We start from the raw sequence: 24,889 nt of genomic DNA on the forward strand, positions 1-24,889 counted from the left end.
AAACGGTTCCAGGGTCCAAGCCCAAAGGGGGAAGGGGCGTTCCACTCCTTTGTGGGAGCAGCTTGAGACCACCCCCTACCCACCCTTCCCTGGGTCTCCCCTGATTGGCCAGACCGATCCTCGAATGCAGCTCATCTGTCTGGAACCCAGATGGCATTTCGGACATAAACACTCTAGAAAACATCCAGAGATACTTTACGAGAAGAGCCCTCCACTCCTCCACTCACAACAGAACACTCTACGCAACTGGACTCACAATCCTAGGTTGAGAAAGCTTAGAACTACATCATCTTAAACACGACCTAAGCACAGCCCATAAAATTATCTGCTATAATGTCCTTCTGTCAACAACTACTTCAGCTTCAACCACAACAACACACAAGCACACAACAGATACAACTCAAAGTCAACCGCTCCAAACTCAATTGCAGTAAATACAACTTTAGTTTTGTCTTTGTTTTTTAAAATAGTCTCTATTAATTATTTACATTAAGAAAAATACACAAACACCATAAAATCGACTTTAGTAACGGAGTAGTTGATGCCTGGAACTCACTACCAGACTCTGTAGTATCATCACCTAACCCCCAAAACTTTACTCTTAGACTGTCCACTCTTGACCTCTCCCGATTCCTAAGAGGTCAGTGAGGGGCGGGCATAAGTGCACCAGCGTGCCTTTTGTCCCCTGTCCTCATGTTTCTCTCTTGCTAGCATCATGTATATAAATATTATTATATCTTTGTATGCCACCAATACGTACTTGAGAAAACAAATAAATAAATAATAAAAAATAAATAATTCTGCTAGCTTCGGTCTTTTATGCACCAGGGTTTCTCGACCTCTGCAACTTTAAGATAGATGGACTTCCCAGAATTCCCAGCCAGCACAGCTTCTGGGAACTGAAAGCAGAACGGCTGGATGGACATGGAGGGCAAGACTCTGGTCTGAAGCCCCCCCCCCCCCGCCCCCCAGGAGGCGATGAGACCCCCATTGAGAGGTAAATGATTAATTCTATCTGGGATCCAGACCTGAAGCCAACCTCAGAAGCTGCACTTTCCAAGGTCGTCGTTTCAGAGAGTGCAAGTTCAGAAGGGCCTTGATCGGAGTGGCTCCACTTTTGAGATGGGCCGAGCGACTCTCGGCCTGCGGACTGGGGCATCCTGGGAGTTGGAGCCCCCACGTCTTAGCCAGGGCGAAGCTCGCGCTAGATTCTCCCTCCCGTTTGTTTTCACAATCCCTTGCGCCAAAGAGCCAATTAAGACTCTTCCCCATCTCCACTTAAACACCATCGGGAGGCCGAGCAGATAAAACCCGGGAGCCAATTCCAAGTGTGGTTTCTGTGCACACACGTCACTAATTTGTGGCAAGCAGCCAGAGAGGAACTGTGGAGCGATTCTAAAGAATTAAAAAGGCCATTTAGCACAATATTAAATCTATATGCAGACAGACAGTTTATCAAGGCAGCAGCTCTCTCTCTCTCTCTCTCTCTCTCTCTCTCTCTCTCTCTCTCTCTCTCTCTCTCTGTGTGTGTGTGTGTGTGTGTGTGAGTGTGTGTAGGGAGTGTAACAGACATGGGGGGCACCGAGTCTCATTTTTATCCCTTGCACGGAAACACACATTATTTCCACCGCTGTCAGAAACTGAAGCGCTCCTGTTTGCACCTGGCTAATACATCAGACGTGCCTTGACTTTTGCTATTTGCTGACTAAAAGCAACTTTGGAGAAACGGATGCCACCACACTGTTTATTCTGCCTCCAGATCGTTCATCAATCAATTGGCATTTCCAGAAGATGTTTGCCACTGCTTCAACTTGGTTGTTGTTTTTTAATGTAAATGGCAGGAAAAAAGGATGTAAAACCAACGGATTCACACTGAAAATTGGGAGATGGGTGGATGGACAGATAGATGGATGGATTATGGAATGACATGGGGGTGAAGGAGGGAGGAAGGGGAAAGGAAGACGTAGAAGGGAGGGAGGGAGGGAGGGAGGGAGGGAGGAAGGAAAGAAGGAAAAAAGGGATGGAGGGAGGGAGGGAGGGAGGGAGGGAGGGAGGGAGGGAGGAAGGAAGGAAGGAAGGAAGGAAGGAAGGAAGGAAGGAAGGAAGGAAGGAAGGAAGGGCCATTTCCTTTTGTATGTCCTGCAAATGAAGCATCCTTCCCCAGATCAAAGCAATTCTCAAAGTCATGTCAAACTAATAAGAAAGGAGAAGTGACACAACCTTTCCTCACCCGTCAAAGCGACACAGACACAGATGGACACCTCAACCGAACTGTGGTGCCCTCAAACAAAGGTTGGAGGCCAAGTGAATGGGGGTGGGGAGGAAGAGCCATTCCAGCTGGCAAACCAGAATCAAATTGTTCTTAAAAACACTGCACTGAGATCAAGCCGGTCAGTTTATCCCAGGCAGCCCGGCTGGAGGAGCTGCCAAGATTAGCAAACTGAAGGGGGGGGAAACCCGGCAGCATCAGCCGCTCAGCTGGAACTGCATGGAGGGAGCTCCGGTGGTCCTTCGAGCACAGTCCGAAGGCACTGGACGCTGCCCTGAAGACATTGGTGAGGGGGCCAGCTTCCCACCCCACCTCAAAGAGCCTTGGCTGCTTAAGAGCCCCTCACCTGGGGTCCACACATACACACACACAACCAAGGGCCCACTAACCATGGGCTACAACGGCTGTGACCTCTGAGATTCTGGACACAGCCATGTCCATGCGTCAAATCCGCCCTCTTGCTCTTCTCAGTGGGGGGAATGTGAGACCCCTCCCTCTTGCACTTAGTGAAGCCTCCTCCTCCCTCTGGAATCTCCCCAAAGCCATAAGTTGGGAGGGAGGAGGCCGCAGAGGTCCAGAACGGGGGAGGGAGGGACATTCGCTTCCGAGAGGCCGGACCTGCCAGCAGCAGGCAAGGGAGCATGAAGAAGGCGCCTCCTGCCTTGGCCGTCGCTCAGTTCCAATCATGCAAAGAGCTTCTCCACTGGGATGGAAAATTTTGTTCTGGAGGTTCTGTGCTGCCTTCAAAAGAAGAAGCAGGGTGATCCCTCTACACACACACACACACACACACACACACACACACTGGAAACTTTGCTTGAGCCCAGTGCTGGGGCTGAGGTTTGGCTCTTTTGCCGCCACGCCATGTACCCCCCCCCCCAATGTCCAGCCTTCTCCTAAGGTTCCTCCCGCCTCCTGGGCCCTCTGCAATTCTAGACCGGTGGATGCAACCTGGAGGGGAGAGATCTAGTTTGTTCCTGAGCAGCCGCCTGCAATCTCCGGGAAGGCTACCAATCCCCCAGGAACGTTTGGCTGCGGCAACACAGGGTCCTTTCTCCAGGTCTGTCCTGCCCCACGGCCTCAACATCAACGGGAAAAGAGACACTTGCTTAAGTCATTGTTAAATCTGCCCATTAAGATCCAGTGACCGATTTGCCAAAAGCTGTGAGCAGGGTAAACACAGAGAACATCAAATGAGCAGCTGCTTAGCAACGTCCAGTGGTGCAGGACAGGAGAAGACCTCCCGAGTCCCCAAATACTTATTTTTCTGTGAACTCAACTTCCTGTCGTAATGACCAGGCTATTTCCTTGCCCAGGTTCCTGCCTTGCTGACCTAGGTTCCGGTATAATCCCTGCAATAAGCACCCACAAGTTCTTTCCCCATCCAAAAAGCAAGGAATCTTGACCACGCCTACATCAGTCTTGGCTCCACCCACTTTGACCCACAGCTCCATCCCTCGGCCTCTTTGCATTAGCCTGATGGCTGCTGCTGCTATTGGGTTCCAACCTCCGTGACAAGAACCATAGCAATAGCATTTAGACTTATATGTCGCTTCATGGCGCTTTTCCAGCCCTCTCCAAGCAGTTGACAGGACCCACCTCTTGCCCCCCAAAATCTGGGTCCTCGTTTGACCCACCTCAGGAAGAGGGAAGGCTGAGTCAACCTTGAGCCGGTGGGGAGATTTGAACTGCTGAACTACAGGTGGCAGTTAGCTGAAGGAGCCTGCAGGCCTGCACTCTAACCACTGCGCCACCCCGGCTCTTACCCAGTCTGTCTGTCTTTTGGCCAGGAACAGGAGGAGGGTGGAGCACCGGCCAAAGGCTCCCTCCCCTCCTTCCCTCTCCCCATCCTTCTCCCCCAGGCTCTGCCCCCAAGCGGGCCTGCAGAAGGAGGCCTTGGGAGAGCCAGGAATCTCCAACCGTGGCAACTTTTAAGATTTGTGGACTTCAATTCCCAGAATTCCCTCAGCTGGCTAGGATTCCTGGCCTTAGCTATGCTGCCTGGGGCATCCTGGGAGTTGAAGTCCACCTGCTTCTGGTCCTTCTAGCATTTGCCTTCTGCCGCTGCTCACAAAACTGGCCCAGTGCCAGAGCTTTGACCCTCTTCCTGCTTCTGCTGCCACAACGGAGTCTTTGCAGGCTTGACCAGTTCCTGCAGAGAAACCGACTGGGCCGGTTGTTTAATTTGGAGCTGACCGAGACGGGCGTTGTGCAGCTTCCCCAAACCGAGGAGAGAGAAAAGCGGCTCTCGTCTTCTTGGGTGGAGAAACAGGACTTTCTCTCTTGCCTGCAATCTATAAAAAAATAATGAAGGGGGAGGGAAAAAACCCAGCCGGCAAGTTCTAAAAATGTCTCCGGGTTCTGCTCCACATGATCCTCAGAAGAACTTTCCAAGTCACCTGCCTGCCGATGGCGGAACCGACGACCCGCCCAGCAACGGGGGGAGAGCGGTCTCTCTGCCCTCGTGGGGCTCTGGGGAAGGAGGAAGGCCGGCAGATGCTTATGAATAAAATTACAAATTGTAATCGTCTTTGGAAAGAGGCAATCCACGGAGATGTTCCCAAATAATGTAATTCCGCTTGTTCGAAATTGCAGCCGCTGTTGTCGGCCCTGCGAGCGAGCGAGCCGCACTTGAACCGATGCTCTGCGTTCAAATGAGCCCAGAAGTGGATGGATTCGTTTGTCGTTCGTTTTGTTGCTTTTACGCCTTTCAAGGACTCTGGTGCGGAAGTGAAGCGCTCCGGGGACTAATTGGCGGAGATTTCCCTGGGCAGCTCAGGCCCTTCTCTCCTCTCCCGATGAGGCCAAATCCCACCCAGGTGCAAAGCCCAGCCACTGTCTGGGTCCCTGGGCAGCCATTCCGGGCTCCAGATGAAAATTAAACTCTTCGCTACTGCTGGTGATGCCACGGCTGCCCTGGGAGAGATGATCGAATTCTCTCTGAAATAAACCAAGTTTTTTTTTTAATAGGAAAGTGAGCCACAGCAATAAATAACGTTTTCATAGCACTCCTGACTCTCCATCTGCCGGGGGAGATGAAGACTCTGCACCAAGAGCGAAGAAGGCAGCCTCCTGGCCGAAGGAGCCCGGACAAGGGCTGTCCCTTCATAGGGAATGCTGGGGGCAGAAGCCTTCCCCTTCCAATGGACGACAGACCCCTCCCCTCCATTGCAGAACGCAGCCTCAGACAGGACTCGCCAAGGATTTCAAACGCCAGCTCCACATTCCGTTACATCCAACTGACATGAATTTTTAAAACAATAATCGTTGTTGGCTGCCTGGGCCTAGATTTATTCAGACATGCAGCCCAGGAGAGGGAGAGGGAAAATTAAGAAAGCAATTCCTAAGAGAAGACAGCCAGCTCGGGTTCAAATTCTGAGGTCCTCCATACCAGTAGTCCTCAACCTGTGGACTTCTGGGGGGCTGCAATATCACCCCAGGGGGTCCCACAAAGGCTTGAAGAAATGTTATGATTCAAATCATAAGTCTTGTGGTCCATGGCCTCAAAAGGTATTTAAAGGGCCCCAAGGTGAAGAAAAGGTGGAGAGCCCCCACTCTAAAATTAAACTTCTGCTGTTTGCCATCAATCAATCAATCGTAGTAGTTGGCCTCCATCAAGAGGCAGAGGCTCCGTTGGTCCTTTGAGCTGTCCAAGGTGCTGATCGTCTCTGTATATCTTCTAGTCCTGAAATTATTAGATGTTGGCTGAAGAAATATTTGTTTCCTATTGGCCCAGAGTCCCCGTCCAGCCATTTCTTGGACGTTTCCTGTGGGGTGAAGGTGGGGGGGCTCCCCCAAGCATCTTCTCCATGCTCATAATCCTTCTGTAAGCTTCTCTTGGGTTCTTCCCTCACTCTGTTTTTTTTCAAACCATGAAATATTGCTTTGCTCGACTTGCCTGTGTTTGTACCTTTCCCCAACCCAGCAGAATCTCTGTTTTCAGCCGAGAGGCTCTGAAATGTCCCTTTGATGCACTTCATCCTTTTGCCACATGTGTCCACTCACAGCAGGGACCACGGAGGGCCCAGCATCGATCGAGCTCCACACTACGGCACTTCCCTTTAAAACCCTTCACTTCTTCTGGGCAAGCCTCATCTGGGGGAGAAACCTCTTGCACGCTCAGGAACCAGGCCTTTCCAGGAAGGCAGCAAAAGCAGGGCCAGGGGTGCCACTGGGGGAGGCTCCCTTCCTCTCCTCCTTTAGGGGCCCTGCTCTGCATCTCTGCTCCCCACCCACAAAGGGCCACAGGAGATGCCCTGGAGGGGCCTGACCACAGCACCCAAAGGGTTTCTGGGCCTCAGCCAGTGCTGGAGCTTCACGCTTCTCTTTCCCACCAGAGCCATCGTGGGGCAGGGGATAGAAGGCAGTAGGACTCTGCCCACTGTCAGCAGTTCAACCCTGACTGACTCAAGGTCAACTTGGCTTTTCATCCTTCCCAGGTGAGTAAAATGAAGAACCAGATGATTGGGGCCACAACAGGAACATACCCTTGGACCCTGCTGCCCCCCCGTCCCCCTGACCCAGGGGAAGGCAAAGTTGGCTCTTCTGTGACAGGTGGACTTCAACTCCCAGAATTCCTCAGCTAGCATGATTGGCTCAGGAATTCTGGGAGCTGAAGTGCCAAATTGGCCGACCCCTGCCCTGAGTCCTGACCCAGCAGCACAATGGCAGTAGAGGCGCAAATTCAGCTCACATGAGCCTGGAGATGAACCTGTAGAAAAATGGAGCAAAAAGGCTTTGAAATCCGGGAAGGGTCTCCGCTTTGCACCTGGGGGTTTGTGCGTGTTTAAGTGTGTGTGCAAGAGAGAGAGAGAGAGCGATGACTTCTGCCAGGCAGTCTGTCCATCAGCAGAGGTTTGGCTGGAGCCAATTCCTACCCGATCAAGCTAATTAATTGGGGGGGCGGGGGGGTTGGCTGCCTTGCAGCTTCCAGTGCTGGAGTTTCCGTCTCCGCATTTCAAACAAAGACCGAAGAGCGGCCAAGGTTTTCCAGCAAGGCCTGATTAAGCACACCAGCTTTCCATCCCCATTCCGGCTTCTTCCCAAACCAAGATGGTTAAGACATCAAGGAGCTTGGACCCATCTGCTCGGTAATGTCTCCACTGCCACCACTGCCAGATCGGGAGGAGAGAAAGTGGGGGGGAGGAGGAGGGGGGGAACTGTTAGAGGGAAATGAGGCGTCGATTCGAGTTCCACTCGCTGCTCCCTGCTAAATTATCAACGTCCGAATAATTCATGCTCAGCTTGGCTCCAAGCAGGAGAGACATACTACATAACTGCCAATTAAGAGCCAGGTTTTAATTAAATGGAGCCTCACGTGGAATATTTCCGTGGACAACTCCAACTTCTCCTTCAGGGGGATAAACCTACAGAACTCAGAATTCGCACTGGGACCACTGCAAGAGGAGGATGGGGCTCAAGACGAGGGGGGCCTCAGCCCACCCACCCTACCTCCCACCTGTCCTTTGGTGGGGGTTCTCAAAATTGAACGGGTCCAAAGACGGGCTACAAGAATGGCGGAAGGTCTTAAGCATAAAACGTATCAGGAAAGACTTCATGAACTCAATCTGCATAGTCTGGAGGACAGAAGGAAAAGGGGGGACATGATCGAAACATTTAAATAGGTTCAAGGGTTAAATAAGGTTCAGGAGGGAAGTGTTTTTAATAGGAAAGTGAACACAAGAACAAGGGGACACAATCTGAAGTTAGTTGGGGGAAAGATCAAAAGCAACGTGAGAAAATATTATTTCACTGTAACTGAATGTAAACATGCCTGGGATAAACATAGATCCATCCTAAGATAAAATACAGGAAATAGTATAAGGGCAGACTAGATGGACCATGAGGTCTTTTTCTGCCGTCAGTCTTCTATGTTTCTATGTTTCTCCATCCTCCGTGGCCTCTACAGCTTCTCCCATTTCCATCCCTCTCTGCGCCGTCTCCTTTTCCCTTCCTGCTCAGCAGAGTCAGACCTTTCACTCCAAAGAAACCGTCTTTCCTAAAATACCTTTTGCACGAAACCCGAGAGAGGAAGCGCTTAATTAAGGGCTGAAGCCAACCTGAAGACCGTCCAAAGCTTTCCACCTGATGGACCTGATTAACCGCACATTCAGACAAAGGGAGAAAAGAATCCATTTTCACCCGAGACATCATGATTTATTTATAATGCCAGGCATTGCGCTACATTCACCTAACGAAGGACTCTCTCCATCGCGGGGGGTGCAGCTTAATGCATTTTCTCCCTGGTTTTGCCCTTTGCCCTGACCGGGAGCTACCTAAGGGCTACCTAAGCAAGGAGCTACCTAAGGGCGTAGAAACAAAAGCCAGGGGAGGGAGAGATTAGACAAGGAGCAAATACCTAACAGGTTTTTAAGGAAAATGCCAGCAAACAGAGCGTAGAGGGGGAAACAGCAGTTTGCTCTCCACAGTGATGCAAAAATTGCTTTTCTATCTACTCCTGTGGCGGGCTTAATTTCTATTTGTTGTCATTCATTAATGTTGTTATGAAACCTCTCCAACGGAGTCTCGGTGCAGATGTGTGTTTACAGAGGAAGAGGAGGGCGGCCAAACTCCTAAAAATAAGGGGCAAATGCTCTCGAATGGCAGAACCCCACGAGGGCTATGGGGCAGCATTTCCAAAGAACAGGGTCCCCTCGGCACCTGCAGGGAAACCCACATTGCCCACCGTGAACTGGTCCCGTTCGGCTGGGGCCCCAAGGCTTGTGTGGCCCCCAATCTGAACCCCGAGGGACACTCCAAAAAATCCGGACAGTCCCATGGTTTTCTCCCAGCACCAGTGCATGGAAGACCCCAATGCCAGCCCCAGTTCAAGACGCCTATAAGGGGCAGGACTACCATCAGCTCAGCTTCCGTCAAAAAGTGAGCTGTGAAAATATTGACTGACCCCTCGCATCCTGGACACAAACTGTTTCAACCTCTACCCTCAAAACGTCACTATAGAGCCCTGCACACCAAGACAACAAGACACAAGAACACAAGATTCCCCAAACGCCATCACTCTGCTAAACCAATAATTCCCTCACTATTCACTAAGTCTGCACTTCTATTCCTACTAGCTTCCTCCCATCCTTCCTATCACCCATTTCCTCCCACATAACTGTAAATTGTTGCTTGTATCCTTAATTTTTATTAATATTGTTTCCTCATTGTTTATTTGACGCCTATGACAATCATTAAATTTTGTACTTTATGGGTTTTTTGACAAACTTCTCTTTTCTTTTATGTCCACTGAGAGCATCTGCACCAAAGACAAAGTCCTTGTGTGTCCAATCACACTTGACCAATAAATAATTCTATTCTATTCTACTCTACATTCTATCCTATCCTATCCTATTCTTAGTTCAGGGGTCTCCAACCCCTGGGGAAGTTGGGAGTTGAAGTCCACAAGTCTTAAAGTTGCCAGGTTTGAAGACCGCTGCCCGGGATGAATTCTGGCAAGGCGGCTTCAGGAGGAAAGGGGCCTTTTTGGAAACCAGGCACAGGGAGAAGTGCCAGAGAGGCTTGGAATGAGACCATGCGGAAACGCTTTTCTTTTTTCAATCTACGCCTCCTAACTACCGTCCCTCCCAAATGAAGTCCTTACAGGGAGCCCCAGAAGGAACCAGGCCGCTCAGGAGAGCCTCAACCCTGCTCTCCCTTAACAGCAACACGGCCCTTCTCTCAATCTTCTTCTCATCCTCCCTCTCCCCCCCATTCTCTCCCCTTCCCTCTTTCTCTCTCTCATCAACTCAAGCAGGGGGTCTAGGGTGCACCCCTCTCCACAAGACTCTTCCCTCACAGGGGGTGAAAACCCACGGCTCACCCCCTGGTGCCTTTCTGCAGAAGCCTCAGACAGATGGAGGCCTTGGAAAATAATCCCTTCCCAGAGGACTGCAAAGACCCCTTCATTCAAAGACCCCGGAGTGGCCGGCTTTCGTAGACCATTTCCCGGCACAAGATCAAAGGATACAAAGCGAAACGCCTGAAGGAGAGAGAGACACTTTTGTCCTTCTTCCACAACAAAAAGCTTGCAACCTCAAAAGAGGCCGAGTGAGGAGAGAGGGAGGGGGGTTTTGAGGCTCGGGGGGGGGGGCAGCTCAGGCTGCTTAATCCCATTTCAGGGCTGGTGAGGCTGCTCGCCCCTTCATCCCTGGTGCCCGCGGATGGATTCTGGGCAGGGAATGGCCCACACATGCCAGCCAGGAAGGGGGCTACTGGACCCTGGAAGGAATTCTGGCCAACTCACAGCAGCTAATACAGCTCCGTCTCCCCAAACCTACAACTTCGGGAATAGCAACAGAAATAACATTTAGCCTTATCTACCGCTTCACGTGGCTTTTACAGCCCACCCCCCAAGCAGTTTACAGAGACTCAGCCTATTTGCCCCCAACAATCTGGGTCCTCATTTGACCCACTGTGGAAGGGTGGGAGGCCGAGTCAACCTGAGATTCGATCTGCCAAACTGGAGGTTGGCATCTGGAGCTCCATCCCCTTAGAGACTGGTGAGCCCAGAAAGTTGGTGTTGCTTTAACCCTCCCAACAAGGGGGTGGGCAGGGCTGCTTGCCAGGCCAGTGGACCGGGAGGGCAGAGACACGGCTCAGGGGTCAGAAGGTGGAGGCCTTGGACATCAGTGGAGAAGCTCCAACACTGGCAGGGACAGAATCGCACAACTCTCTCTGGAGCCCCACACGAATTGCTTCCTCTGGTCCTCCAGGTGTATGAGAGTCCCCAATCCAAAGGCCATATTGGCTGGGGAGGATGGAGGTTGGCGTGCAACACATCTGGAAGGTGGAAAGTTGATCTGGGGACTCTCTTCCCTGGGAGGATGAGTGGAGCCAAATTTTAGATCAACCCCAAGGGCAGATTGAGTGCCAGTGTGGGTCCAGACAGAGGGGGGCTGCTACGGTGGAATGGTGAGGGGTGCTCGCCCCCATGGCTTTGAGTGCCAGCGGAGTCCAGTGCAATTATGCTACTGCACCTGGGCAGGTAGCGAAATTGCACGCGGACGCGGAGGTGTGCCTGTGGCCCAGGTGCAGTAGCATAATTGTGCCAGACTCCACCAGCACTCAGAGTCCCGGGAGGGGTGAGCACACCTCACCGTCCCCCCCCCTCAGCAGCCCCCCCTCTGGGTCCAGATGAGGCACCTGGGGGGCTCCCGATCCTTCCCTGGATGGATTCCGTTAGGTTTCAACGCAGCCACTTTAATGCTCTGGAACGCGAATGCGCGAAACACTTCTGGAAAACTGAGGGGTGGGAGGAAAGGCGACAGTCGCACGCACACCTCAGGAAATTAATCTCTTCGCTGGTAAATTACAGGCCTTTATCTGAAAACAGCCCAGAGACTCTGATTCATTAGCAGGAATAAGCTGTGATTAACTATGATTGTTTTTTTCCTCCCTTCCAATACGCGTCTGCTTGGCAATTAACTGTCAATTAGAAGACAGACAGCAAAGGGCCACCTATTATCGCAGGTTACGTCAGAAGCTGCCCTCTGCCAACGGGCGGTGCTCCCCGGGAATCAGAGGCTTCCCTTGGGGGGGCGGCCTGGTGGGCAACCAGCACCCCTCCTCTCTCTCTCCCCTCAAGCCCCTGCCGGCAATCAGGGGCAGAAATCAATAGCCTGGAGGACCCCCAGACATTCAGGAGGGCCCGTGGGTGTCAGCTGGCCTGGCCTTGCTCTGCAGAACCCAGCAGCAGCCGGGGGACACAGGAGAGAAAAATGCTCCAGAAAGGGAAACCTCTGCATTTCTGGGCGGGGAGACCGAAGCCTGGGACCTGGAGGCTGGACACCGTCCCGAGAGCCCATTTAGAGCCCACGGCGTTGCCAGCTCCTCTCCAGGCTGCCCAAATGCAGAGGGACTTTTCTTCCTTGGGCCAAAGGAGGCCAAAGCCGTCCTAGCTCTGGTCGGGTCTCCCCGAGGCCCTGCCAGGTTGGCTGCAACGCTCAACAGCCACTTTGGCCCTCAGTCCCTCTTGCCCGAGAATTGGCCGCCAAAGCAGAAGACGGAGATTCCTGATTTCGGTGGTTGGCCGGGCACAGCTGAATGGCGCCATGGAGGCCCCCAAGGCGACCCCGTTGGGCCTTCATGGGGCCACCACCTCTAACAAAGGGGAGCCAGAGTCCCCCCCCCAATCTGCTCTCTGGCTCCCTCCTGCCCCATCCCCCCCACCGTGCAGGGACTAGAGTGACAGTTGCTCTCTTGAGTGGCAGGAATAGAAAGAGAAAGGCTGCCGTCCCCATTTCTCCAGGTGAAGCACAGCCCTGCCCTTCATTTGCCCCCCAAGGGGGATTCTGCTGCTGCCAGTTGCAGCCCCCTCCCTGCCTTTGCCACCCAACGTGGAGATGCCCAGAGCCGGGAGTGGCTGGCAGGCCCAGCTGTGCCCGGGGGGGCACGAGGCACTGGGGGGCAGAGGGACCGAAACAGGCCCATTCCTGCTCAACAAATCACACACACACACGCACACCGCCACATGCTGGCCAAGGAAGGGAGGCTGAGATTTCCCCCTCTGGGTCCCTCCCTGGGGGGAAAAGAAAAGGAACCCCACCCCAGAAGGCCTCCTGGCTTCTCCCCAGGCTGCTCCCACGGAAGACTTCCAGCAGGGAAGGGGGGACGTGGGAGGGGGCAGAGGAAGACCCACCCAAGGGGGCCAAGGGGAAGGTGGGCACCGCTCAGCCAAGACTCCCTCCCGGCTTCAGCATTGCCCAGCGCATGAGATGCCCAGGCGGTGGTCCCTCCTGAGACGCCTCCACACGCAGAACTCAGTGTTAATGTGTGGGTCTTCTGCCTTGCCCAAGCCCCCTGCGCAACATCCAGGCCCCCCACGAGCAATGTCCTCCAGTGCCATTTGCCATCTCCTGGGCCAAAGCTAAAATGAAGGGGGAGACACAGGAAGCCTTCCCAGGGGTCCAGCACAGGGCCAAAGAGTGACCTCCTGCTGGGAGAACCAAACTTTTGGCCTCCTCCAAAACACGGAGGAAGCCAAGACGCCTCCACGGGCAAAATGCTTTCAAAGACCAGCGGGAATAAATGTTCCAGGGACATAAAACGCATGTCACAAAGGCCACATGGAAACCAGGAAGCTGGAAATGGTATTTGTGCTCCACGGAGGCCCCAGGGGACAGAGCGTCTCGGGCTGGTTTGGGTCCAAGAGGAAGGAGGACAGAAGACCTGCAGCTCCATCCAAGGGAGGCTCCTGGAGGAGAAAAGGGACAGATGGCCAGGACGGACCAGGATTCAGGAACAACATATAGGGATCCCTCTACTTACGGACTTCATTCATTCCGTCACCAGGCTCTTAAGTAGAAGAGTTTGGAAGAAGAAGCAATTTTTCCCATAGGAATCAATGTAAAAGCAAATAATATGTGTGATTGGGGAAACCACAGGGAGGGTGGAGGCCCTGTTTCCTCCCAGGAGATTCCTAGAGAGGCCCCACAGAGGCTTCTCCCTGCCTTTTCTGGCCCTGTTTCCTCCCAGGAGATTCCTAGAGAGGCCCCACGGAGGCTTCTCCCTGCCTTTTCTGGCCCTGTTTCCTCCCAGGAGATTCCTAGAGAGGCCCCACGGAGGCTTCTCCCTGCCTTTTCTGGCCCTGTTTCCTCCCAGGAGATTCCTAGACAGGCCCCACGGAGGCTTCTCCCTGCCTTTTCTGGCCCTGTTTCCTCCCAGGAGATTCCTAGAGAGGCCCCGCAGAGGCTTCTCCCTGCCTTTTCTGGCCCTGTTTCCTCCCAGGAGATGCCTAGAGAGGCCCCGCAGAGGCTTCTCCCTGCCTTTTCTGGTTACAGTTTTGGAGGCTGGGGTTTGTAAGTGGAAAATGGTTCTTGAGAAGAGGCAAAAAAATCTTGAACACCCGGTTCTTATCGAGAAAAGTTCTTAAGTAGAGGCGTTCTTAGATAGAGGGACCACTGTAGATCCTGGTTAGAAGGGAAGAGGATTCCCCAACCATCCATCAAGTTTGAGTCTCAGAGTCATCACCTCATCGCCTCAACGTGGAAGCCGGCAAAGCCATCCTGTCCTTTGGCTTTGAGGTGGACGCTCCGTATGACCATCAACTCTTCTTCTGCGGCTGCGGCTGAGCAGCCCGTTCAATGCCGTCAGAGCAGGAGGCGCATTCCGTCCGGCCGTTCCCAGCAGGGCTAAGAGACCCGCCGAGATCCGCGAAGGCAAGCGACCTTCCCTTCGCTGGCAGAGAACGGCGTCTTAGCAACCTCCCTGAAACTTCAGCAGAGGGAATATCAGACTTTAATCAAGGGTTACACAACCACGCGCTTTGTGCAAAGGCAGCCGTGGCCTTGGAAGGCGGAAGAGAGGCTCAAGGACGCCTCCTGGACTGCCGAGTGCCTGGCCGGAACCATCGCTCGGCAGGTTTTTCTATCGCTCTCCCCACCTCCAGCCCAACACCAGAGATCTCGGCACTTCTTAATTAAACCACCTTGACCTAAAATGGGCCTCTGCACCAGCGGTAGCTTCAAGCAACATGTGTCGCGTCTCCATCCCTGGGCACCATTTGCCTTTAATCAAAGGCCTAATTGCGTAAGAAGGCTGGTTTCTTGCAGCTCGATTGGGGAGGGGGGAGGGAGGGGGAGGTTGTTTTAATTAGGAGAGTTGAGCAGCCTCCCCTTTCTCCCCAGTTCCATCCGTCCACCTACAGTGGCCCCTCTGGTCATCGGACCACTGGGTCCCTGCCCAGCCCTGATTCTAGGCAATAGAACAGATCCAAAGACCACAAAAACGGTGGGAGGTCTTAAGCATCAACTCACCAGGAAAGACTTCATGGACTCCATCTGTAGAGTCTGGAGGACAGAAGGGAAAGGGGGGACATGATCGAAGCATTTAAATAGGTGTTAAAGGGTTAAATAAGGTTCAGGAGGGAAGTGTTTTCAATACGAAAGTGAACCCAAGAACAAGGGGGGCACAGTCTGGGGCTAGTTGGGGGAAAGATCAGAAGCAACGTGAGAAAATATTATTTGACTGAAAGAGTAGTAGATGCTTGGAACAAACTTCCAGGCAGACTGGTTGGTAAATCCACAGCAACTGAATTTAAACATGCTTTGGGATAAACCATAGATCCATCCTAAGATAAAATACAAGAAATTGTATAAGGGCAGACTAGATGGACCATGAGGTCTTTTTCTGCCCTCAATCTTCTATGTTTCTATGTTTCTAATGTCTCTGGTCATCAGTCGTGGACGGGCCTGCCCCAGACCATCGAGCCCGAGGGCCCAGAGTGAAGCTCTGGATGTTGGCCAGTCTGCCTTGCAGCCCACCAGCTCTTGGGCCACTCATTCTCCCCCCTCTTCTCCCTGATTGACTGTCCTCCAGGCCAAAACCCAAGCCACAATTTATCTCCCATCTAGGACACGTGTGGCACCCAAGACATGGTCCATCTCGCTCCGCTGTGTGGGCTGTGATCCTTTTGTTGGTCTCAATAGCTTTTCATTCGGTTTCCGCTGCTCTGATTGATTGGCTGGGCTCCGGTCAGTTTTCCTTCGCAGCGACAGGTTTGTGTTTCTCTTGAATGGCCAATTGCTTTGGGCAACTCCGGACCCTCTGCAAAAGCTGGCAGGGCCCCCCCCCCGGTCACTGCTGCTTCTCACCAAGACGAGAAAAAGGAAATCACCCCTCCCACCAAAATCAAGGTGGCCACAGGATTCCCCCAGGAACTCAGGAACACTGTCTCCCTTCTACGTAAAGCCAAAACCTTCAAGAGACCCCCCAACATGTAGAGGCCCTCCCTTCCTTTACTCCCCAAAAGTGCTGTCTGCAGGTAGATCGCCACTACACCTGGAACACCCACCTCGTTCTCCAGGGAAGTGGCAACTTTGCAGAACTGGGTCCAGCCCCCCACTTCCAAGCTGGGTCTCCTCAAAGTGGTTTACGAGAAACCTTGTCTGAACCGACATGGTGGATCAAAGTGCCGGAGGGGCCAGTCTCCAAAGCAGTGGTCCTCAGCCTTTATACAGTTCCTCGCATTGTGGTGACCCCCAACCATAAGTCAAGTGCCAATTCTCCCAATACAGCTTGAAGCTGGTTGGCAGGAAGGTCAGAGGGACAACCCCACCGTAAACACCTGATTGGTCGGATTGCAAAAACATGTTGCAAGGCACCAGAATAGAAGCTTTTAGTTCCTAACACTGTGGGAAATTTGTCTTTTCTCGTGGTCTTAGGCGTGTTGTGATTCCGTCTGAGGCCCCTCAGGGAACGGCTGATCCTCTGCCGGCTTCCTGCTCAGAGGGGGAGGATGAGGAACAGGAGGTTCAGGCAGACGGGGAGGAGGAATCTCAGGCTGAGGGAGAGGGAGGACAGCCAGAGTCCCCCGAGAGGGAGCTCTCCCCAGCAAGCAGCCTGGATTCCTTAGATGAAAATGCACAAGCAATAATCGATCTCCGGCAGAGAAGAGCAACACAACGAAGGGGACAATTAGCCAGGTACTTTCAGCACTAAAGAGGCAACAGCTGGGTTTGGGTGTGGTGCTCTCTGGAAAGGCTGAAAAGGCAGACCCACCCTTCCTGGCTTGTGGAGTATTATCTTTGGGAGTCCTGGGACCTGGCTGTGATCTTTGGCGTCTTGGAATTCTGGTTTGTGACTTTGAATACTGAAACCTTGGGGGGGAAAGGTGTGGGTCTTATTCTCTACAGTGGTGGGTGTGCCAGCAAGAGGTCTGCTGTATTGTCTGGCCATCAGGACTCTGCTGTGAAGCCTCATAGCCTGCCTGTTGGGAAGAACAGGTTTTTCTCTGTGTTTATTTTTCAAACTATAAAGTGCTTTTGCTTTTACCAGCGTGTCTGGCTGCTTTTTCCAGTTGGTGTTGAAGTCTGGGGGCACCCAGACAGAACAAGGCGACCCCTGTGAAACGGTCCCTCGACCCCCAGGTGGAGAAGCCCTGCTCCAAAGCCTTCTGACCCCCATCGCCTAGGCCAGGCTGCCTGGCACGCAGCAGGTGGAGGCAGTGAGCGGTGGAGATTTAGGTCATGTTTTCCAAACCTATTTTGGGTAAACACACCCTCCTCCTCCTCCTCCTCCTCCTCCTCTTCTCTAAGTGGGTGGCATTTAAGGCATCCACATCCCCTCTCGGCAGTGCTGAAGACCAAGTCCTGCCTTCTGCGTCCCTCTGGCCGCCATGACTGGCGTTGAACCAGGGCAGCTGCTTTGCCCACCTGCAGGAGAGGAGAAGCGTCCACTCGGAGGCTACATCATGGCCTGGAGGGGGTGGGGGACAACACCTAGGACAGTGGGGAGGGGGTGGAAGGAGGGAAGGTCTGTCAGGACAAGTGGTCGGCCACTGGGGGGAATAATATACGGGGCCAAGAGCAGTGGGATCAGTGCCTTGGCCTTTTCTTACAGGGAGGCTTGGGAGGGGGGAAAGTGGACCCAGAGGAAGGGAAGCGGAGGGCCAAACTGAGCCCCAGGGGAAAACACCCTCCAGCAGGTGTGCGGTTTTCCTCCAATAAACAAACAAGAGAGGTTGTCGAGCACTCCTCAAATAAACAGCGTCCGTCACTCCTCGCAGCTCTTAAAATGAGCCACTTTGATCTCCGCTCGGGCTCCCGTCCAACTACCAAACGTCTCCTTTTTATATCAGCCGCAGAAATCTACGACTTTGGCCGTCAGGTGCATCTGACAGCTGGCAGCCAGCAGCTATTCCAAAAATCAGCCAATGCTTCCTCCTTATTTACTCTGGTGGTAGGGCTGAACCTAGGCCCAGAGGAAGGCCACTCCCAGCCCTGCAGTGGCCCCTGGAAAGATCCGACGGTCCAAAGGCCGAGGTGACATTGGATGCTTGGCCAGGGTGAAAGAGACACTCCAAGCCACGTATAGGCCAGTGTTTCCCAACCTTGGCAACTTGAAGATATCTGGACTTCAACTCCCAGAATTCCCCAGCCAGCAAACACTGGTCTAGAGGGCCGGGTTGCCAAGGCTTTTCTTAAATTTCTTCGCAAGGACTCCTCTCTCGCAGGCCCTGGCCTGGAGGCTGGGACGTTTCAGGAGGTCTGAGCTGCAGGGTGAAGCCCCTTCGCTCAGCACCTCCAAATTCTTTCTTGCAACTGCAGGGAGCAGCAAGGAAGAGATTGCAACCAATTTAGGGGGGGGGAGAGAGATGCATAGGGGGTGTTGAGTCCATTACATAAGCTGAACATTTGTAACTGGGTGTCAGCCGTTTAAAAAGAAAGTAAAGGAACAACGGCTTGCGTTTTTATTTATTTATCTTTACTAAAACCTATTAGCTTTCTTGCTTGGGAGAAAAACCCCCGAGAAGAACCTGTGTTCTCCATTAAGGAAATGCGCAGCCTTGAGAGCACGAGTGCAGCAATGTGCCAGGCCGCCTCTTGGCCAAGCGGAGTCAGATTCCATGTGGGAGAGCCTCCACCCTGAGCACTTAGCGCCATGAAACATTCATGCCTCCATCCCCGGCCCATCATGTTCTTGCCCAAAGACCGGTCGTGGCCCAGCAGAACACGCCGGCACTTCCAGGGCCTCGGCTGCTCCGCGAGGGAGGGGGAACCGCGGGGCTGAAGGGAGGCTTCATGTTCAGTCCATCCGTCGGTGCATCTGCTTGCGAGACCCCAGGCCAGGGGCCACAGGCCAAGGACCCGTGGACATCAGCTCCCAGAATTCCTGAGCCAATCATGCTGAGCTCAGGAATTCTGGGAGGTGAAGTCCTAGAAGAGCCAACTTTGCCAACTCCTGCCCCAGGCCATTGGTGACCTCTTTTGCAACCCCTCCTCTAAGGCTTAACCCCCACCCCCTTTCCTAATCTTCTCCTTGCAGAATTCCTCCCCAGGAGGGTCCCAACACAGAGTTCCTCCTCCGCCTTGGCAGTGTCCAGATGGGCAGCCTTCACCTCCCAGGATTCCCATCCGGCCGGCAAGGAAGCCTAGGAGATGCCCTCCCTTTGCAGCTTTAAGATGTCCTCAGCCGAGGACAATGGAGCACACACAGAAGAAGGTAGAAGAGGTAGAAGAGCAAGAAGAAGAAGAAGTGGGGGCATCTACCCTGCAGAGGTTTATATAGCCTGCAGGGTATCTGCCCCTTTTGGTCATCAAAAGGTGATACATTTGTTTACAAGACAGTGCAAGCATGTAGTAGAGTAGTTAAACCCAACACCGTGGACGTCAACTCCCAGGACTCAAGGGAGGCGGCCGTGAGCCCCTTCCTCCGGCTTTCCACTCTGCCCGGACCAAGCGGCCATTTCTCCTCCCTCAGCAGCTCATCACTTACTTACTTACTTACTTACTTACTTACTTACTTACTTACTTACTTACTTACTTACTTACTTATTTATTCCGATTTTTTTTTTTTAATGCTGCCCTTCTCCTTAGACTCAGGGCGTCTTACAACATGTCAGCCATGGCACTTTTGAAGAGAGCCAGCCTCTTGCCTCGGAAGGATGGAAAGCTGAGTCAACCTTGAGCCGGTGATGAGATTCGAAACGCTGACCTGCAGATCTACAGTCAGCTTTAGTGGCCTGCCCTGCAGTACCGCACTCTACTCTCTGCGCCACCTCGGCTCCTACTTCCCAGAATCCCCTCTGCATCCCTTCACTCTGCCCAGCCCTGAGGAAGGGGGGGCTATGACCGTTTCGCCATAACTCCTGGTGGGCTGGGGGACCCCAGCAGGAGGCGGGTGGCATGAGGGGCCAAAGGGCTGGCAAGCCAGGGGGCATCCAAGTCTCTGGGAGACCCCTGCTTGGCCTCCCTGACCGACGGAGCCCCCAAAACGGCCTTCTTTGATACGGAAACTCTGGCTTGAGACACCGTGGGGAGCTTTCCCCGGAGTCCTGGGGAGATGGCCGGACCAGAAGTAAGGCTCCGTTGACGTCCTGCACTCGGTCCTAAATCACGGCTTGACAATCACAGGGCCTCAGTCCAAAAGATGAACAAGATGCATGAATGGGTTCAGCCTTGGATACCCCAAGTCCTTCAGCCGGTCACTCCCCATGCCAGTTGGCAACCGACGTGGGCACAAGCGCAAGTCCAAATACAGTGGTCCCTCTACTGATGAATTTAATTCATTCCATGAAAAGGTTCTTAAATAGAAAAGTTTGTAAGGAGAAGCAATTTTTCCCATAGGAATCAATGTAAAAGCAAATAATGCGTGCGATTGGGGAAACCACAGGGAGGGTGGGGGCCCTGTTTCCTCCCAGGAGATTCCTAGAGAGGCCCCACAGAGGCTTCTCCCCGCCTTTTCCAGCCCTGTTTCCTCCCAGCAGATCCCAATACAGGTCTCACAGAGGCTTCTCCCCACCTTTCGCAGCCCTGTTTCCTCCCAGGAGATTCCTAGAGAGGCCCCACGGAGGCTTCTCCCCGCCTTTCCCAGTTACAGCTTTGGAGGCTCGGGTGTGTAAGTGGAAAATGGTTCTTGAGTAGAGGCAAAAAAAATCTTGAACACTGGTTCTTATCTAGAAAAGTTCTTAAGTGGAGGCGCTCATAGGTAGAGGGACCACTGTACAGTCATGTGCCAGTCTTTAGCGTTACCCCCCACCCACCCACACCAATCGCCAGGGTCCCCGGAGTTGCCCACTCGAGAGAAATGGCCGCAGAGTCGGGGGGGGCCCCAAGAGACCCAGAATTGTGTGGCGCCACTTAAGACCACACTAACTCCGGAGTCGGCCTGGCCGGGTGTGAAAGGCTTGGTCAAGTGTTCTGCTGCCCCCACTGCACCCAAATGAAACAGGGAAAGGGGGAAACTATTAAACTGTCAGATCCCGTTAAAGGCAGCATGTTCCCAGGCACCCTTAATGGACGGCAACGCGGAGAAAGAAAACATGTTTGACAGAACCAATATGGACCCCCGTCTGTTTACTCCATACAAATAAGATGCGCAGCGCCCGTTCGGTCTTTCCACGGAAGCCGGATTCTGCCCAAAAGGAGACGAGGGGCAGAGGGGCTCCCGAGACCAAGCGCCCACCCCTGTCTCAGAAGGACATGGCAGAAGATGGCCCGGGGGACCTTTCCTTTCGAGGGGCAGGAAGGACCCCCCCCAAAGCACCCAGGGCCACTGGCAAGATCCGCTCGGCTGCCAGGGGGCCAAACAGGACAAGGCGCCAGGCTCCTCTTTGGGGAACCCTCAATCCTAAAGTTGGGAGTCCCCTTTTTTATTGGGGAGCTGAGACCGGATCCAGGCCTGCTCAGGGGGGGGCTCTGCAGCAGGAAGTCCTGTCATGTGGGCTGCCCAAAAGGAGCTGCAGGACGAGGGGCACAAAAGGGCCCCTTGCGTGACCCTCCACAATTGAGGACTTTCACTTAAGGCAGTGTTCCTCAAATAGTAGGGCAGGCCCCTGGGGGGGGAGTGATACCGGGGGGAGGTGACCCTGGGGAACATGCTTTTTTTTTTTGCTCCAGAGAGTCAGGAAGTCTTGCACCAAGCAATAGCACATAGCACATAGCAGGAGATACGAAGTGCAGATAACAAATCCTTAAGAGACACCATGGAAAAATATTGAACAGGGATGGGAAGAAAGGAGGAGAGAGACGGAGATGGTGAGACAAACGTTAAGTCTCCCAACAGCTCAGACGAGGAAATACAACAAAGCCTATGCAGCGCTTGGCTTCACTGGGACTATGGTGGGAGACGAGGGAAGACGGGGGGGGGGGGGTTGACTGAGTCTAAAACACAGCATGAAGCCAAACACATTAAGGCCTCCCTTAAACACATCACACACAATCACACTGATAAGACGCTTGAGTTTTTTCTGCAGAAATCTGCTGAATATTGAAAACAATTGTCCCAGCGGAGAAAATTGGGGGTGGGGCGTGAAAGGTTTCCTTCTTCCTGGGGGGTTATAACAGACATTTCTCCAAGATGAGAGGAGAGCCCAGGGTGGAGGGAGGGGCCATACCTGTGGGGGGAGGTGCCAGGGCTGCACAGGTGGCCTCAGTCCACCATTGGACCCTCCCTCTTAGCCCTCTCGGCCCTGCCCACATGGGGGGGCATGCAGGGGAGGCCCCCAGGACCCCCATTTTTTTCTTCAGTTACAATAGTGTTCTTTATGTACACATGGACATAGTTATTAGCTTCTCATCAATTAATATTTTCTTTCACTACATACATAGATTTATTTGTTATATAGAAGACACAATTTGTCCACCATACTATCAAGTGACCTAATATTGAGGATTTGAATGTAGTGTGTGGAATTGTGGGATTGTTTTCTTCAGTTCTGTTTATTATGTTGTGTTCACATTTTGCACACAACACCCAGCTAAGCTTTGTTTGCCCACCGTGGCTTCCACAGACGGCGAGTGGCGGCCACATTCCCCCCCACTGAGAAGGTGACCGGAGGTCTTAGGGCCGTGGGTGAAGTCAGCCCTCCTTCGTGGGCTTCTGGTCAGCTTCCGCCAAGAGGAAGGGCCAGAGGTCTCTCTGCAGCAGCCCAGCCCAGCTGGAGAAGCTGCAGGTTGGCGTGGGAGGCCCCTGCGTGGCTGGGATCTGCCCATGACCCCCCCCTCCCAGGAAGGCCCCAGGCAGGAGGGGCAGCACAGTCCTGGCTGGTGTCTGGCACAGAAGCTCCACCGAGCACCCACGATGCCAAGCGGTGTCCAGGCTCCACTCGGGTGGCCACCTGCCCACCAGCTGGACTCTCGGGGGCCTCTGACCCCCTTGCTTGCTAGCAGCAAAAGCCTCGGCCGACAGTTCAGCCTGGAGCCCGGCAAGCCTTTGCCATTCAAGAGCCGGTGAGGCGACCACCTTTATTTATCTATTTATTCACCTTCCATGCGGCCCAAACCCGAAGGACTCCGGGCAGCGTACAACCATCACATAACACAAATACAAAAAGATGCAGAGCAGTAAGAAGAAGTCGAATATAAGACCTGAAAACTAAAACCCCGAAATAAAAACCCATTTGTTATAAAAAGAAACAGTCACCATCGCAGGCATACACACCGTTCCTACAGCTTGGCCATGAAAGATGGACAATTCATGGTCCCCCCAGGACAGGTCTTCGTGGTCTTTCGGAAGGCCAGCAAGGTGGGAGCAGGGGGTAGTTGGTTCCATAGGGCCGGGGCAGCCACAGAGAAGGCCCTCCCCTGCCCTCCTGCCAGCTTGCATTGCTTAGTCGAGGGGTCCTGGAGGAAGGCCGACTCTTATTGCTCTCTGGGAGGTGTGAGGCTGGCTGGGCCCACTCACAAATCCCCCCCTCCCAACCCTCTGATCCGTCCCTACAGCCACAAGCCCCCTCCCGCCTCCAAAGTCACCGAAGCTGCCAACCCAGCGGCCTGCAAGGTCAAGGGGCCTGGATTCAAGGCTGAAGTAACCACATGGCTAATCCATGCACAATCAGACGTGTCTCCAACAACCCTCGGAAGCAGCCCAGGAAGCTCAGAGCCAGAAGGATCCCCGGCCCCCTCCCTCCCCCCCCCAAACCCCCCTCCCTCCGACAACGTCAGTTCTGTCACCTGTCGGCAAACAAACCCAATTCCGCCAAAGGAACGTTGAGGTCATCAGGAAGAGCCTCTGCTACACCCAAGAAGGGAAAGAGCCCGCCTGAAAGGGAGGCCCCTCTCCGGCCTGGACCCCCCACACCCACGCCCACCCCCCACACACTCCTGGGGGGTCTACAGCCAGCAGTTGCCCCTCCCCGAGACCTCCCCCTGAGTTTAAGGAGCTCCACTGGGGAGGGTCCCCCAGAGGACGTCCAGTCCAACCCCTCTGCTCAAGCAGGAGACCCTACCCCAGTGATGGCGAACCTTTTTTCCCTCGGGTGACAAAAGAGCATGTGCACGCACTGCCAATGCCTGGTCACTACCAATGCCTGGTCCCTACCAATGCCTGGGGAGGGCGAAAACAGCTTCCCCTGCCGCCCCGGAGGCCCCTGGAGGCCAGAAACGGCCTGTTTCCCAACTTCTGGTGGGCCCAGAAGGCTCATGTTTCACCCTCCCAGGGCTCCAAAGGCTTCCTGGAGCTGGGGGAGGGTAAAAACACCCGACCCCCCCCCCCCCAAGGCTCTCTGGAAGCCCAAAATGCCCTCCCAGAGCCTCTGTGTGAGCCAAAACTCAGCCGGTCAGCACACACATTTACATGGGTGCTGAGCTAGGGCAACGGCTCAAGTGCCAGCAGATAGGGCTCAGCCATGCCATAGTTTCACCATCACTGCCCTAGGCCACTTCAGATCAATGGACCGGTCTGGCCCCGACTCTGACCAGGAGAGAGAGACGCATTCTGGGGGAGGGCAAAGGGCGAAGGTTGCCAACACCCCCTGCAGAGGAGGCACGACTGCAGAACACACACGCGTCGTCCCCCCCATCCCCCCAAGACGAGTGGACGAAAGGCCCCTTCCCCACGGTGCCCCTCCCCCCCTTCCCCCCCCCCCTACCTTCTCTGCCATGATCATGGAGGATCCCCCGTGGATGCCGAGGATGGGGATGAGCGTCTGGGAGGAGATAAAATCCAGGATCTGGGCCACGGCCTCCTGGCCACTGTCGTCCCCGAACACCACCCCGTGGATCCTGGTGCCCGAGAGGAGGTCGCACAGGTGGGTGATGAGGCTCTTGGGGTCGGTCTGGTTGATCAGCAGGGGCACCACGTTGACCTCAGTGGGCAGCCCCACCGTCACCTCCCGGCTGCCGAGGGCACGGACTTCTTTCTCCGCCACGCTCGGGGGACCGCCCCAAAATGACCGCCACG

General features: G+C 53.8%; 1 protein-coding gene across 1 annotated transcript in view; it reads right to left on the reverse strand.

The window, feature by feature from the left end:
* GRIN2A (glutamate ionotropic receptor NMDA type subunit 2A) overlaps nucleotides 1-24,623 on the reverse strand; it is a 60,535-nt gene extending 35,912 nt beyond the window's left edge. Inside the window, exon 1 of the mRNA XM_070760251.1 lies at nucleotides 24,579-24,623. Coding sequence (XP_070616352.1) covers nucleotides 24,579-24,596 — 18 coding nt within the window. The 5' untranslated portion in view covers nucleotides 24,597-24,623. The remainder of the gene's footprint in view (nucleotides 1-24,578) is intronic.
* Between the last annotated feature and the right edge of the window lie 266 nt (nucleotides 24,624-24,889).

The sequence above is a fragment of the Erythrolamprus reginae genome, chromosome 9 (assembly GCF_031021105.1).
Source record: "Erythrolamprus reginae isolate rEryReg1 chromosome 9, rEryReg1.hap1, whole genome shotgun sequence".
Taxonomy (NCBI): Eukaryota; Metazoa; Chordata; class Lepidosauria; order Squamata; family Dipsadidae; genus Erythrolamprus; species Erythrolamprus reginae.